Source organism: Bombus bifarius, unplaced genomic scaffold (genome assembly GCF_011952205.1).
Source record: "Bombus bifarius isolate JDL3187 unplaced genomic scaffold, Bbif_JDL3187 scf7180000008263, whole genome shotgun sequence".
Classification (NCBI taxonomy): domain Eukaryota; kingdom Metazoa; phylum Arthropoda; class Insecta; order Hymenoptera; family Apidae; genus Bombus; species Bombus bifarius.
Window position 1 is genome coordinate 574,741 of NW_022884549.1, and position 13,262 is coordinate 588,002.

General features: G+C 31.6%; 2 protein-coding genes across 2 annotated transcripts; one reads left to right on the forward strand and one right to left on the reverse strand.

The window, feature by feature from the left end:
- Positions 1-5,188: 5,188 nt before the first annotated feature.
- Positions 5,189-9,412, forward strand: LOC117211861 (serine/threonine-protein kinase PAK 1). The gene has a single exon (XM_033456123.1). The coding sequence runs from the start codon at positions 5,379-5,381 to the stop codon at positions 6,888-6,890; it is 1,512 nt and encodes a 503-aa protein (XP_033312014.1). The 5' UTR covers positions 5,189-5,378; the 3' UTR covers positions 6,891-9,412.
- A 553-nt stretch (positions 9,413-9,965) lies between these two features.
- On the reverse strand, positions 9,966-12,918 carry LOC117211860 (dihydrolipoyllysine-residue acetyltransferase component of pyruvate dehydrogenase complex, mitochondrial-like). The gene is made up of 11 exons (XM_033456122.1): positions 12,718-12,918; positions 12,222-12,403; positions 11,924-12,120; positions 11,685-11,859; positions 11,430-11,608; positions 11,194-11,345; positions 10,972-11,120; positions 10,703-10,879; positions 10,437-10,621; positions 10,273-10,373; positions 9,966-10,163 (listed from the first exon to the last, which is right to left on the reverse strand). The coding sequence occupies exons 1-11, from the start codon at positions 12,842-12,844 to the stop codon at positions 9,994-9,996; spliced, it is 1,794 nt and encodes a 597-aa protein (XP_033312013.1). The 5' UTR covers positions 12,845-12,918; the 3' UTR covers positions 9,966-9,993.
- Positions 12,919-13,262: the final 344 nt, after the last annotated feature.

Consider the following 13,262-nt stretch of genomic DNA (forward strand, 5'->3'; position numbering starts at 1 on the left):
GACCGGGTTAAAATTCTGCTGACTAATCCAGACTCCTATAAAAAAGTAACAAAGTTGCTAAAAGCCCTGAACCCAAACTTCCACACATATCAACTGAAACAAGAAAGACCTTTTCGTGTGGTACTACGCAACATCCATCACTCAGCTAACTTAGACGAACTGAAGTTTGAACTCTTAAATCATGGCCATGAAAAAACCAACATTAGTAATATAAGGCGTAGAATCACAAAAAGCCGCTATCCTTATTCTTCGTTGATTTAAAGCAAAAGTCGAACGACAAAGAAGTCTATAATATCAACCGTCTAATGAATTCTGTAGTAAAAATTGGACCACCTTTTATAAAAAAGAGATAGTTCAATGTAAAAGGTGCCAAAGGTACGGCCACACGCAGAAATATTGCAACCACAATTACCGCCGCGTTAAATGCGTGGGTCTTCATTCTACAGATCAGTGCACTGAATCTTCAGAAACTCCTGCGAAGTGCATCCTCTGTCAAGGAGAGCATCCTGCGAACTAGAAAGGTTGCGCAGCCTACAAAACATTGTATAAAAATAAGTATCCTAAACCCAGAGTTTAGGACCTAACCGACCAAAGTACTCAGTCCACAAAAATGCCACTCTACTCCTCCAACCTCCTATGCACAGGTAGTTCAAGGAAATCAAAGCAGACGGAAAATCTATAGTGATCATTCACAAAATAGTGTTCCCAGTTCACAAAACACGGATAACTTCAATAGGCTTGAAAAATTAATCGCGAAACAAACAGAGCAAATTAATAACTTGCTATCATTGCTTACAATCATCGTGGACAAATTAACACGCTCCGACGTAAAATAAAACCAACACTCATAACTCTTTGGAATGCTAACGGTCTAGCTCGGCATAAATACGAACTAGAACTCTTCTTAAAACAACAAGAAATTGACGTAATGCTTATATCTGAAACTCACTTCACCGATAAAAATTATCTGAAAATAAATGGTTATAACTTTTACCATACCCAACGTCCCAGTGGAAAGGCCTACGGCGGCACCGGAATTATCATCAAGACCAGCATAAAACACTATGAGCTTCCATCATTCCAGAAGGATTACCTCCAAGCTACAAACGTAGCGATAGAAGATTGGCATGATCCAACCACTACATCAGCAGTATATTGCCCTCCTAGACGTTCTATTTCCAAAGAAGACTTCGATAATTTCCTCGGAGACCTGGGCAATAGATTCATAGCTGGAGGAGACTATAACGCTAAACATACCCAATGGGCCGGCAGACTTATCACAGTAAGAGGCAAAAATCTTTTGTAAAGCATAAACACCAAAAGACTTAAGACATGAATACCCCCATCACATAATAAAAAAAATCGTAGAAAAACGCAGACTTAAAAGAGTATGGCAAAGTTATAGAACACCTGACGACAAGCGTAAGCTAAATAATGCAACAAGAAAACTAACTAAAACCCTTAAAAATTATAAAAATGACTGTTTTCAAAAATATCTTGCTAATCTGTCTCCCACGGCTGGCTCCAACTACTCACTATGGAAGGCATTCAGGAAACTCACTCGTCCAAAAATAATCCCTCCAATTCGCTGTCCGCAAGCTGGATGGGCGCGTAGCCCTATACAAAAAGCCAACTTGTTTGCAAGTCACTTAACTAACGTTTTCAAGCCATATTCCTCCACTATTGCAGCGGAAATAACTGAATACCTGCATTCTCCCTTCCAGATGTTTCCTCCTATTGAGCCTTTCTCATCTCTGGAGGTCATAGAATTAATCCGTCGTCTAAATCCCAGAAAAGCATCGGGGCATGATCTGATAAGTGGCAAATCTATTAAGGAGCTTTCCATAAAAGGGATTGCACTCATCACTTCTACTTTTAATGCAATTATTCGCCTTGAATACTATCCTAAGTCTTGGAAAATATCATTGATTACTCTTATGCCTAAACCTGGAAAACCAATATACGAAACTAGCTTTTATCGCCCAATTAGTCTTCTTCCTACTTTGTCCAAACTATTTGAGAAGTTGCTAACGAAACGACTCCTTCCACTCCTAGAGGATTTGAAAACAATGCCAAATCATCAATTCGGTTTTCGGAAGCAACATTCTACGATAGAACAAATTCATCGTTTAACCCATAAAATCAGCCAAGATTTAAAAAAGAAAAAATATTCGACAAAGTGTGGCATGAAGGACTTTTGTTCAAACTAAAGAAAATCCTATCACACACCTACTACTCCATCTTAAAATCATATCTAACTAATAGGCTGTTCATGATTAAATACTTAGACGCTATAGCCGCAATATTTCCAACAGAAGCTGGCATAACCCAAAACAGTGTCCTCGGACCTCTGCTGTTCACCGTCTACACTGCCGATTAACCAACTTTAACATAACCACAGCAACATTTGCTGATGATACAGCTTTATTAGCATCCCACTCAGACCCGATAATAGTCTCCTCTACTCTTCAGCGAGATCTTGATTCTATGGAAAAGTGGTTCTACAAATGGCGCTTCAAAATAAATGAAAATAAATCCAGTCATATAACCTTCACGTTGCTAAAACAAACCTGCCCACAGGTGATCATAAATAATATTCCAATTCCAAACAAAGAGTCAGTCAGATATCTGGGCATGATTCTGGACAGAAGAATGACATAGAAACGACATATCGTAGATAAATCCAAACAACTTAAATCAAAATTTTAAAAATTCTACTGACTCATTGGCAGATGTTAAGATTGACTTATTGGCATTGACGACTTAAGCGCGCAGAGTAAAACAATGCTATATAAGGCCATGTTAAAATCCCTTTGGACCTATGGAATCCAACTATGGGGAACAGCGAGTAATTCCAACATAGAAATTCTTCAACGATTCCAATCGAAAACTCTAAGATCTTTAATAGATGTACCTTGGTATGTTACCAACGAAACAATACATCGCGACCTCAAGATACCCACAGTCAAAGAAGAAATATCCAAATTCGGTAATAGATATGACATAAGAGTTAACAACCACCAAAATCCACTACTTACTCAATTACTTGACACGACGGATTAGATCCGCAGACTAAAAAGACATTACCCCTTAGATTTAAACGTTAGATTCAAATAGAATCAAACACACGATGAACATTTATTAAACACGACATAGTACCGCGCCATAATAATTTACTTATAATTCTCAATGAGAATTGATTGTAAAATTTTTCTAAATAAAAAGAAAGAAAAAGAAAATGTTCCTTGTAGCCTTTAGCTAAAGCTATGAGGTTAACTTTTTTGATAATGTCCTTTTGCTATAAATATATGAACGTGCTCCCTATTTTTCCATTGTATTGTAACACTAAGAGAGTAAGGATCTGGATCAGCATAAACTTATACCTTTATTTATTTCAATATATTTTTCTATTACAAATTCATCCACTCGTTCTTCTATCAGTCAACCCCAACAATTATGAAGTACAAGTTACATTTCATGGTTAGTAGTTCATGAGATTAGATTCTGCTCGATTTATCCGATGACTTGGCATATGGTCAATCCTTTAATAAGTTATAACAATTGCATAGAATGTTTAATGAATCTGTCATACTGAGAAATCCAGCTTCTCCATACTGAGAATTCACCATCACCACAGTAGCTGTTCGACGATTACACGTACTTTGATTACGACGCGTTTTCTAATTAAGTCGTCGTTGATGTATTTGTAAGGAAGCCATTATTAACGAGATTAGATTGAACAATGGATCAAGTTTACGGAAAAAAATTAATAATAGCGATAGTAACAATAATCTTACAATCAGATTCATATTTACGTTAAACGTTCATTGATCTTGTCTGTTTCGTTTCTTTATCGTGAATAAGAATTGCTTCAAAAGGTTAGCAGATTTTGTTGATTCTTGTGGATTCTCTTTAAGTTTCGTTGAAAGCATGAGATCGAAATATGTACATGTGTTTCATTGAGGGACACTTTACAAGAGCATTGTGCTCTTGATCAACAATTTTTCATTTGGATAATAATTTTAATTATTAAAATATTATTAAATAAGTGCATTTTAAACGAAATTCAAATTTCATTGGTTAATTTAAGGAATACATCTTTAATTTATTGGTGTAAAGTAGATGACTATCTTGTTTTCAAGTTCAATAATTTACAAATTATCAAAGAAATATTAGCATTGCAAACATGTTTATTTGACCTGCTGTCTATTGAAGTATATAACTATTTAAATAAATAAATAAATATATATATATGATAAATAGTAATACAAGTAAGCGGAACATTTACATAGGACAACTTGTGTAACTATTTATCTTATATATATATTTAAATAATTATATACTTCAATAGACGGCAGGTCAAACCAACATATTTGCAATGCTAATATTTCTTTGATAATTTGTAAATTATTGAACTTGAAAACAAGATAGTCATCTACTTTATACCAACAAATTAAAGATGTATTCCTTAAATTAACCAATGAAATTTGTATTTCGTTTAAAATGCACTTATTTAATAATGTTTTGATACTTTTTTGTAGAGAATTAAACAATGCATCGAATGAATTATAAAACATGTATAGTTCCGTTAAAGAAAATAAAGGTGACCTTGAAATTTATAAATGCCGCCACTTTCGAAGAAGACAAGTGCACTAAATAATGCATCACTCGAAACCATTTAATTTTATCTAACGAAATTTTTTTTCTATTTTCTACCATTTTAACACTACAACTTGTTCCGGCTGCATGGGACACTCTGTACAGAGTAAGATTTTATCATTGAGTTAATTAATTTTAGTAACAGATTAAAGTTGAAATTTCAAACGTATTTAAATATTCTTGTTTCACTTTACAAACATTTTGTATATGTATGTATATACACATACCTATACACCTATAAACGTTTGTTCATTTAATTTAAATTTCCCTCCTGAATGTATATTGCATTTCTTAAAGTGATGCATCGTCTAGTAATTCTATATTCACAGATCTGTATAGAGGTGCAACGAGGGATGCGAATAAAAAGAGTCATTTGCTTGAATTTATACAGAATTATTATATGTACAGGTGTATACTATAATTATTTGACATTTAATATCTCAAATAGCCGCAGCAAACTAAGATTGTCAATTTTAAATTGTTTAAATTGTTTAAAGTGTCTCTTCTTCGAATTGTACCGCCACTCGTTGAATGACGTATGTACGTCACACTAAACACGCCTTTAATCGTATTTGATGCCTTGTCGATAGATAGACGAGTCATATTATGATGAGAATTGCTATTTAAAAGTGACCGTTTCTTCTTCTTTTATCTTTTTCAAAAAGGTCGCAATACGTCGTAGAAGGGAACGCGTTAAGTGCGCGAAACTGCGCGCTAAAATGAGTCTTAATATAACAAAGTTATTTTCAAGGAAGAAAACTGGTCCGGTTGATACAGTCGCTGAGATTGGTTTACCTACTAACGTTTCTCATAAATTTCATGTGAGTAAAAATGCCGAGACTGGACAATTGGAAGGTCTTCCCGAATCTTGGATTCGTCTGTTGAATACGCAAATATCAAAATCAGAACAGGATGAGAACCCTGCTGCAGCTTTACAAGCTATTAAATATTATAATTATTCTATGAAACGAAAGCCAGAGGAAAAAGTATTTAAACCTTTTGTTACGGAAGATTTGATCGAGGAAGAGTCTCAAGAAATTGATAAAATTTTATCGAAGAAACGTCACTCTGAAGATTCTGATGGATCGAGCTCTGCGAGTTCTACGGATAGTCAAGTGCAAAGGTTACCCGAACTTCCACCAAAAGTGAATAAGATTCCAAAACCCACACCACGAACATATCCTGATAGAATTGAGAAAACTCTTACTGAGATTCTTGAAGATTTAAATACATATCAAATTGAAGATGATCAGTTGCCTGAGAATGAAAGTGAACAAAATAAAGCAGAAGAGAGTCCCATTTTGCGAAGGAAGACAGAATGTTCAACAGTAAAGCTTAATGATGAAGAGATTTTTGAAGAACTTCGAGCTATCTGCCACGATGGAGATCCAAATCTTCGCTTTGAAAAAACTAAAGAAGTGGGAGCTGGTGCTTCAGGTACTGTATTCATAGCTAGCGATGTACAAACTGATCAAAAAGTTGCTATAAAAGACATAGATTTATCAAAGCAGCCTAAAAAAGAGCTTATATTGACTGAAATTAAAGTTCTCAAAGAATTTCAACATCCAAATCTGGTTAATTTCTTGGATGCATACCTTTTAAATGAACATCTCTGGGTTATTATGGAATTATTAGAAGGTGGGCCACTTACAGATGTTGTTACTGAAACTATAATGAAAGAAGCACAAATTGCAGCAGTTTGTAGAGAAGTTCTAAACGCAATTAGTTTTTTACATACAAGAGGAATTATTCATAGAGATATCAAATCAGATAATGTACTTCTTGGTATGAACGGTGCTGTGAAAGTTACAGATTTTGGTTTTTGTGCTAATATCGATGGTGACGAAAAACGTCAAACTATGGTTGGTACTCCATACTGGATGGCACCAGAAGTAGTGACCAGAAAACAATATGGTAAAAAAGTAGATATTTGGTCTTTAGGTATTATGGCTATTGAAATGATAGAAGGTGAACCACCTTATATGAAAGAAACACCTTTAAGAGCTTTATACTTAATTGCTGCCATTGGTAAACCTTCTATTCCCAGATGGGATACTCTAAGTCCGACATTTCAAAACTTCTTAGAGAGATGTTTGGCAGTTGAAGTCGATGAAAGGGCAACTGCTGATGAATTATTGTCTCATCCATTTTTAGAAAATTGCGCAGAATTAACAAGTCTGATACCCTTAATAAGAACAGCGCAAAGAATTCTTCATAAAGTGTTCCACTAAATAACTTTTCTTTTTTAAGTAGAAATCAAACATTCATTTTTATTTTCAAATACATGTATTTAGTTTCTTGAATATATGTGTAGCATTGCATTTATATTATCTATACAATGCAAAAGCATCCTATATACTGCACATAATTTAGATACATGTAGTGCAGTGATTTTATGTATTTTATATATGACCACCTACCATATTTATATCAATGTTACCAAATTTGTAATAGAAATAGTATAAGTTATAGGTATGAAAAAATTACTAGAAGATTTAAAATTTAATTTTATAAAGTAGTTATTCATTTATTGTAGTAACTTTTATAACACAATATATGTGATAGGTTAATTTTTATTGCTTCAGTCATTGAAAAAGTTATCATTAATGTAAATTATTAATGATCATTTCATGTGCAATACCTATTGTAGAAGCTCAATGTCTTTTTTATATTTTCTTTTTTCTTATAAAAAAAAAGGTGCAATCTGCCATTAATTTTAAAACACAGTAGGTGCAGAAAGAATACAAGTCAACGTCATTGTGCTAAAAATATATTTCATGTTTTGTATCAGCTTAAGAATCCATTTTACAATTGTTTACATTTTTTATATAGTAAAATATGATTTGTGTAATACTTTTATTATATAAAATATTGTACTTAGTTTGTTCAAGGACTGAAATCGCTAGGTATGTGGACACAGTATCTGTCAAGGGTATAACAATTTATTTTATACTTGACAGTTGTCAAAATACTATAGATAATAATTATTTAGTTATAGTACAAATTTAATTTATAATCTTAATTTAATAATTTTAGCAATTGATGTTTCAAATGTACATCATACATTTCGTTTATTATATTTACCGTTTATATTTTCTGGATTGCATTCCTCCATTGTTTAAAATTTAATAAATCAAGTTATGCCATACATTTTTAATCAAACAATTCACATACAAAGTGGGTATTGTAGCAAATATTATTTTTTATAATTGATTAATCATTATCTAATTACACAAGAAAGACTGCCTTTGTATTAAAAATTTTATAGTCCACATTTTTGAAAAAAATTTGTATCGCAGTAATGAAAAGTTATACCTTGTGATTCAGTGTTGCAAGCACGTGTATTAATAACCAAGTATTTTAAATAATGTGACGTACACACATTTTAAAATGTATTTTTTAAAACTTTTACAAGTTTCAACTAGTTTTATAAGGTTTCACCAAATTTAATAATGTGCAACGTTTAAAAAAATTTTCTACTTATAGTTTAAAATTCTAATGCTGTTCAAAGCAGATGCCAAATTTTAGAAAGTGCTGTTCTATCATATGAATACTATGAATTGTGTATATAATATTTTCAGAATATCTTTCATGAAAAATATTTGTAACTATACTACAATCAAATATCGTCCATAATTACTTAGTTTAAGATCTGAGCAGTAATATCACTACTGTGATAACAAAAACTGAGTCCTGTTGTATTGTATTTCTATATTTAATATTGTCATATTATTCTTTACCTTTTGTGTAATTAAGTATTGCATGTTCAATTTAAATATAATTTAATATGACTTCAGCTTAATAATAAACACTGATATAAAATCATATGTAAGAATTCAACATGTACGTTCACTAAGTCAATTATTTAGTATGTAAAATGATCAATCAAATCAAATGTAAAATAAATTTTATGCTTAACCATGTTTATATTAACATGATAAATTAAAAAATTTGTTACAAAAGCATTAATGTAAAATTAATTAATCTAGACACAGTTCTAACATTTGTGCCTTATCAAATCAATACATATGGTTCTATGCCAATTGCCTTACAAATACTTTTATCAGTGATAATGCAGCATAAAAAGAATAATAAGATAACTGATGATTGCACAAAATATTTGCAAAATTTTTAATTGTTTTTGAATATTCCATATCTATGTATTAATTTTAAATATACATATAAGGAAACATCACATCGTTTTAACAATAAATGGTTTATTTACAAGACATAGTTATAATTTTGTACATACTACTGTCCCCAAGAATTCCTTAGACCACACTGAAGTTCTCAATTATACATAATATTCTTAATATTGAAATAAAATTCATTATACGCATAAATATATTTACATTATATTTATATAAATTTTTGCATATTAATATACATAAAATAATGTAATTTTTATTACTCAGAATAAATATGTATATTTAATATTTTATATGAAAGAAGTAACAGCAGTGTGGCCCTTATTTTATTAGAATAAATATACATATAGAAGTTATCTATTTACTTATGCAGAAGTAAATTACGTGTATCCGAGATATTATATTTGTAATTAATTTAAATAAATTCATAAGAATTTATATTATTTACTAGTTTTGAGATGGAAGGATCTCTCATTTTCTATCTATATATCAATTTTTTATCTTTTTCTAATTTTTTACACCATCCTATAATTTTTTATATTAATCATATATTATCCATCTTATGCCATCATCATGAATGTACGATTCGATAGATTATAGAAATTTACAATTGAATGTAAAATTATTACTTGATACTGCCGAGGATAATGAATAAAGTTAATACGAGTATAATCATACGTTATTATACTGTGTTTGTTATAACAATCATTTTTTAAATTTATATGACTGAGAATAAGAAGATACTCAACCCATTTCTTTAATAAAAAAGTGAAAATTTAATAATTCATGGTTTTGCCATAAAAGGGATAACATATCTTTTGTAGATACATTGCAGATTTTTTAACACGGGTTTTCATTAATTATAAAATTTGAAAGAAATGTAGAATACAGCAGTAGAAAAATGAATTCATATAATAAACAAAATTATCATATATGAATTCATTTGATATAATGACATTTAATATTGATGACACTGATCTATTACTTGAATCTACTGTAAATGATTTTAGATATAATTCTCTGTGTTTACAACTTCCCAAATTAAATTATAAATATTTCAGATCTATTTTTAAACCAATATTTCTAATTTATGTTGTAGATAAAACTAAAATTTACATCGAAACCTAAACTCTTCGATACACCCATTTTTTCAATAAATTCTTCAGAATTAATGTTTAATTAAAGGTCAGTTTTGTGCGTATCTTAGCGCTCGTAATTTTCCAGCGACGAGAAAACTTGGATCTTCTAACATAGCTTTTAAAACAGCCAAAAAGTCGGCTGCTTGGTCTTCATCAATTGCACGCCTATCATACGATAAAGTTGTTGACATTTTTGTTATTTTTTGTAGCGTGACATCTGTAAAATGATACGTTATATTTCCTGCATTTTTCCTGCATTCGAATATAAAATACATACGATACATATTCTAAAATAATAAAAATATAAATTTCTTTAATACTTTTACCTAGTTCCTCACGACCACTTCCAACTGCAAGTATTGCTGTTTGAGGAGGATTTATGATTGCACTGAATTGTTTAATACCAAACATTCCCAAATTGGATATTCTAAAAAAATATTGGAAATATAAAATTTGCAGTTTTATATTTTATATAAATTCATTTATTTACGTGAATGTTCCTCCTTGGAATTCTTCGGGTTTTAATCGACCGTTTCTAGCTTTCTCGGCTAGTTCTTTAATATTTTGCGAAATATCTGCTACACTTTTAGCTGAAGTATCAAAAATAATTGGTGTAATAAGACCTGTTTCTGTAGCAACAGCGACAGAAATATCCACCCTTGGCATACGAATTATCTGTTAAAAGATGAAATACCTTGTTCTTTGATAATTATTTACGTAATAAATTTCAACCATTGTGTCAAATCGTATACTAACTTGATCGTTTTGATACAACGTATTAATAAATGGGCATTCGATTAGTGCGTGTGCGGTTGCTTTCGTAACGAAATCGTTTATCGAGACTTTAATACCGTCAGCCTTTAGTTCGCTACGTATTTCATTTAGTTTATCAATCTTAATATCGACGAACGCATAAGAATGTGGAATATTACTCTACAAAATTGTTAAGACTGTATTATTATGTTACTTATGAAATATAAATACGAAATTTTGTTACGTGAATCTATAAAACAACTTATAATTACTTTTGATTCTCCGAGTCTCTTAGCAATAACACCACGTATATTAGAAACTGGGATATCTTCATACGTGGAAGGACGGCCACTAGGTACATGTGCTTTTGAAGGTACATCGCCTGGTTCTTTTCTGCCTTTTTCAAGTTTAGGTGCAGCTGCTATTTGAATATGTAAAACATACATATTAATGCATATCGTACTTTAATATTTTCGTTGTTAGCTTTTGCATACCTGTTTTTGGTGCAACTTTTTTTAAATTATTTGCTTGAATATACGCTAAAACATCACTTTTTAGTAATCGATTAGTTCGTCCAGTACCTTTGACCGATTGTGCACTTAATCCATATTCCTCCAACAATCGCTTTACGGCTAAACCATAAACTCTAAAAAAGGAATATAATAATAGACAGCACTATTGTGCGCAAGTATTTTTGCACCATTGATCATAGGAACATTTTTATACTTACTGTCCACTTGGTACAGGTGTTTTATCTGCAGTCGCTGAAGCTGGAGCAGCTTCTGCAGATGGTGCAGTAGCTGCAGATGGTTTTGTAGTTGTCGGGATAACAACATTTTTCCAATCCATTCCCTTTTCTACCATAATGGCAATTAATTGTCCTACTGCCACTTGACTTCCTTCAGGAACCTAATAGGCGAATCTTTAGAAAGATATTTCCAATTTTAAATAAAACACGACTGAATCTATAATAAAAATTATGTACAAGGATTTTTGCAAATACGCCTTCATCCTCGATTTCAAAAGTCATAACAGCTTTGTCTGTTTGAATCTCTGCCAGTGCATCTCCTGGTTCTATCTCATCTCCTTCCTTTTTAAGCCACTTTACAATTGTACCTGTAGTCATAGTTGGCGATAGTGCTGGCATACTGACATTTGTTCTAGAAATAATAATTAAAAAAATTTTTATGATATGCATTATTAATCACTTTGATGAATACGTACTGGCCAGGAGGTGGTGGAGCTGATGTGCTTGCAGTAGGTGCTGCTGTTGCTGCTGCTGGCGCAGAAGGTGTTGGTGATGGAGCTGCAGGTGCAGTTGAAATACTATCTGGCATTTCCACGGATTTCCAATCTTCGTCTACATCAACTGTAAGTGCTATTAATGTTCCTACTTTGATATCTTTGGTTCCTTCTTGCACCTAATAAAATATTATATTAAGTTCATTCTTATAAAGAATTTCTAAGTGAAATATAAATATATAGAATTAATTAAACCGAAACTTGGGTACATGAAACCTACAATTATTTTTGCAAGAACACTCTCATCGTCAACTTCCATAGTAACGACTGCCTTATCAGTTTGAATATCAGCGAGCGCATCCCCTGGTTCAATTTTGTCACCTTCCTTTTTGAGCCATTTGACAATAGTACCACTTTCCATAGTAGGTGACAGGGAAGGCATTAAGACTTCCCTTCCTGTGACTAAAAATTAATTAAAAATTGCGATACTGTAGAAAATTATATTCTGAACAGCATAAAAACCAACATGGCTTTTAAATTACTATGATAGTTGATTGCATAATCAATCTAAATAATATAACGAATACATGATTACACGTTGAAGTTAATAAAAAATAGGAGAAATGATTTCGTTTAATATCCTCAATATTATGATTTGTATGGTAGTAATTAGTGTTATTTGAAATAAATATTATTCGAGATATATGACCGCAGGTTAACCTCAATTTCATCACGAATAAGAGCGTTAATAAAGTATTTCTGAATAAATTGCATACCATCGAGAACCCAACTTGTATGGAAACATAATCGTTGATATTTTAGCGGCACAAATATTCGAGGTATTAGCCGATTACTATTCTTAATAGATAAAAGTGCAATTCTAGGTATCATCATTTGCGCCATATTTGATACGAAGCAATTAATCTAAGAGTTGTCTAAGTACGCGTATATACACACACGGAGATTGCTTTATACAGGCAACTTTCGACCTTCACAATGAGAATCTATCAAAGAATTCATTGGAGGGGGACGTTAACCACTTAATGTTTCTCAATGATATATCCACTTTCACCTTTTACTAAGTAACTATAAGTATGTATCCTCTATCTGATTTTTTTTTTATAGAACGATTTTATATCTTTTTCACCTAGTACACAAATATTATATGTTTTAATTTAAATCTCGCGCTTACTGGATTATAACGCGAGTAACGTAAAAGATATGGCATTGTACACGTGGTCGCTTATATAATTGCACTACTTAATAAAATTAATAGAGCTAATTATGAATATCCAGTAGGTTGAATAATCCATCATTAAAT

Coding starts and splice junctions, on each gene's coding strand:
- LOC117211861 (XM_033456123.1), top strand. CDS start 5,379: ATGAGTCTTAATATAACAAAGTTATTTTCAAGGAAGAAAACTGGTCCG.
- LOC117211860 (XM_033456122.1), bottom strand. CDS start 12,844: ATGGCGCAAATGATGATACCTAGAATTGCACTTTTATCTATTAAGAAT. Junction 11,860..11,923: donor GCTCCACCACCTCCTGGCCA/GTACGTATTCAT, acceptor TATTATTTCTAG/AACAAATGTCAGTATGCCAG. Junction 11,609..11,684: donor GCGTATTTGCAAAAATCCTT/GTACATAATTTT, acceptor TTCGCCTATTAG/GTTCCTGAAGGAAGTCAAGT.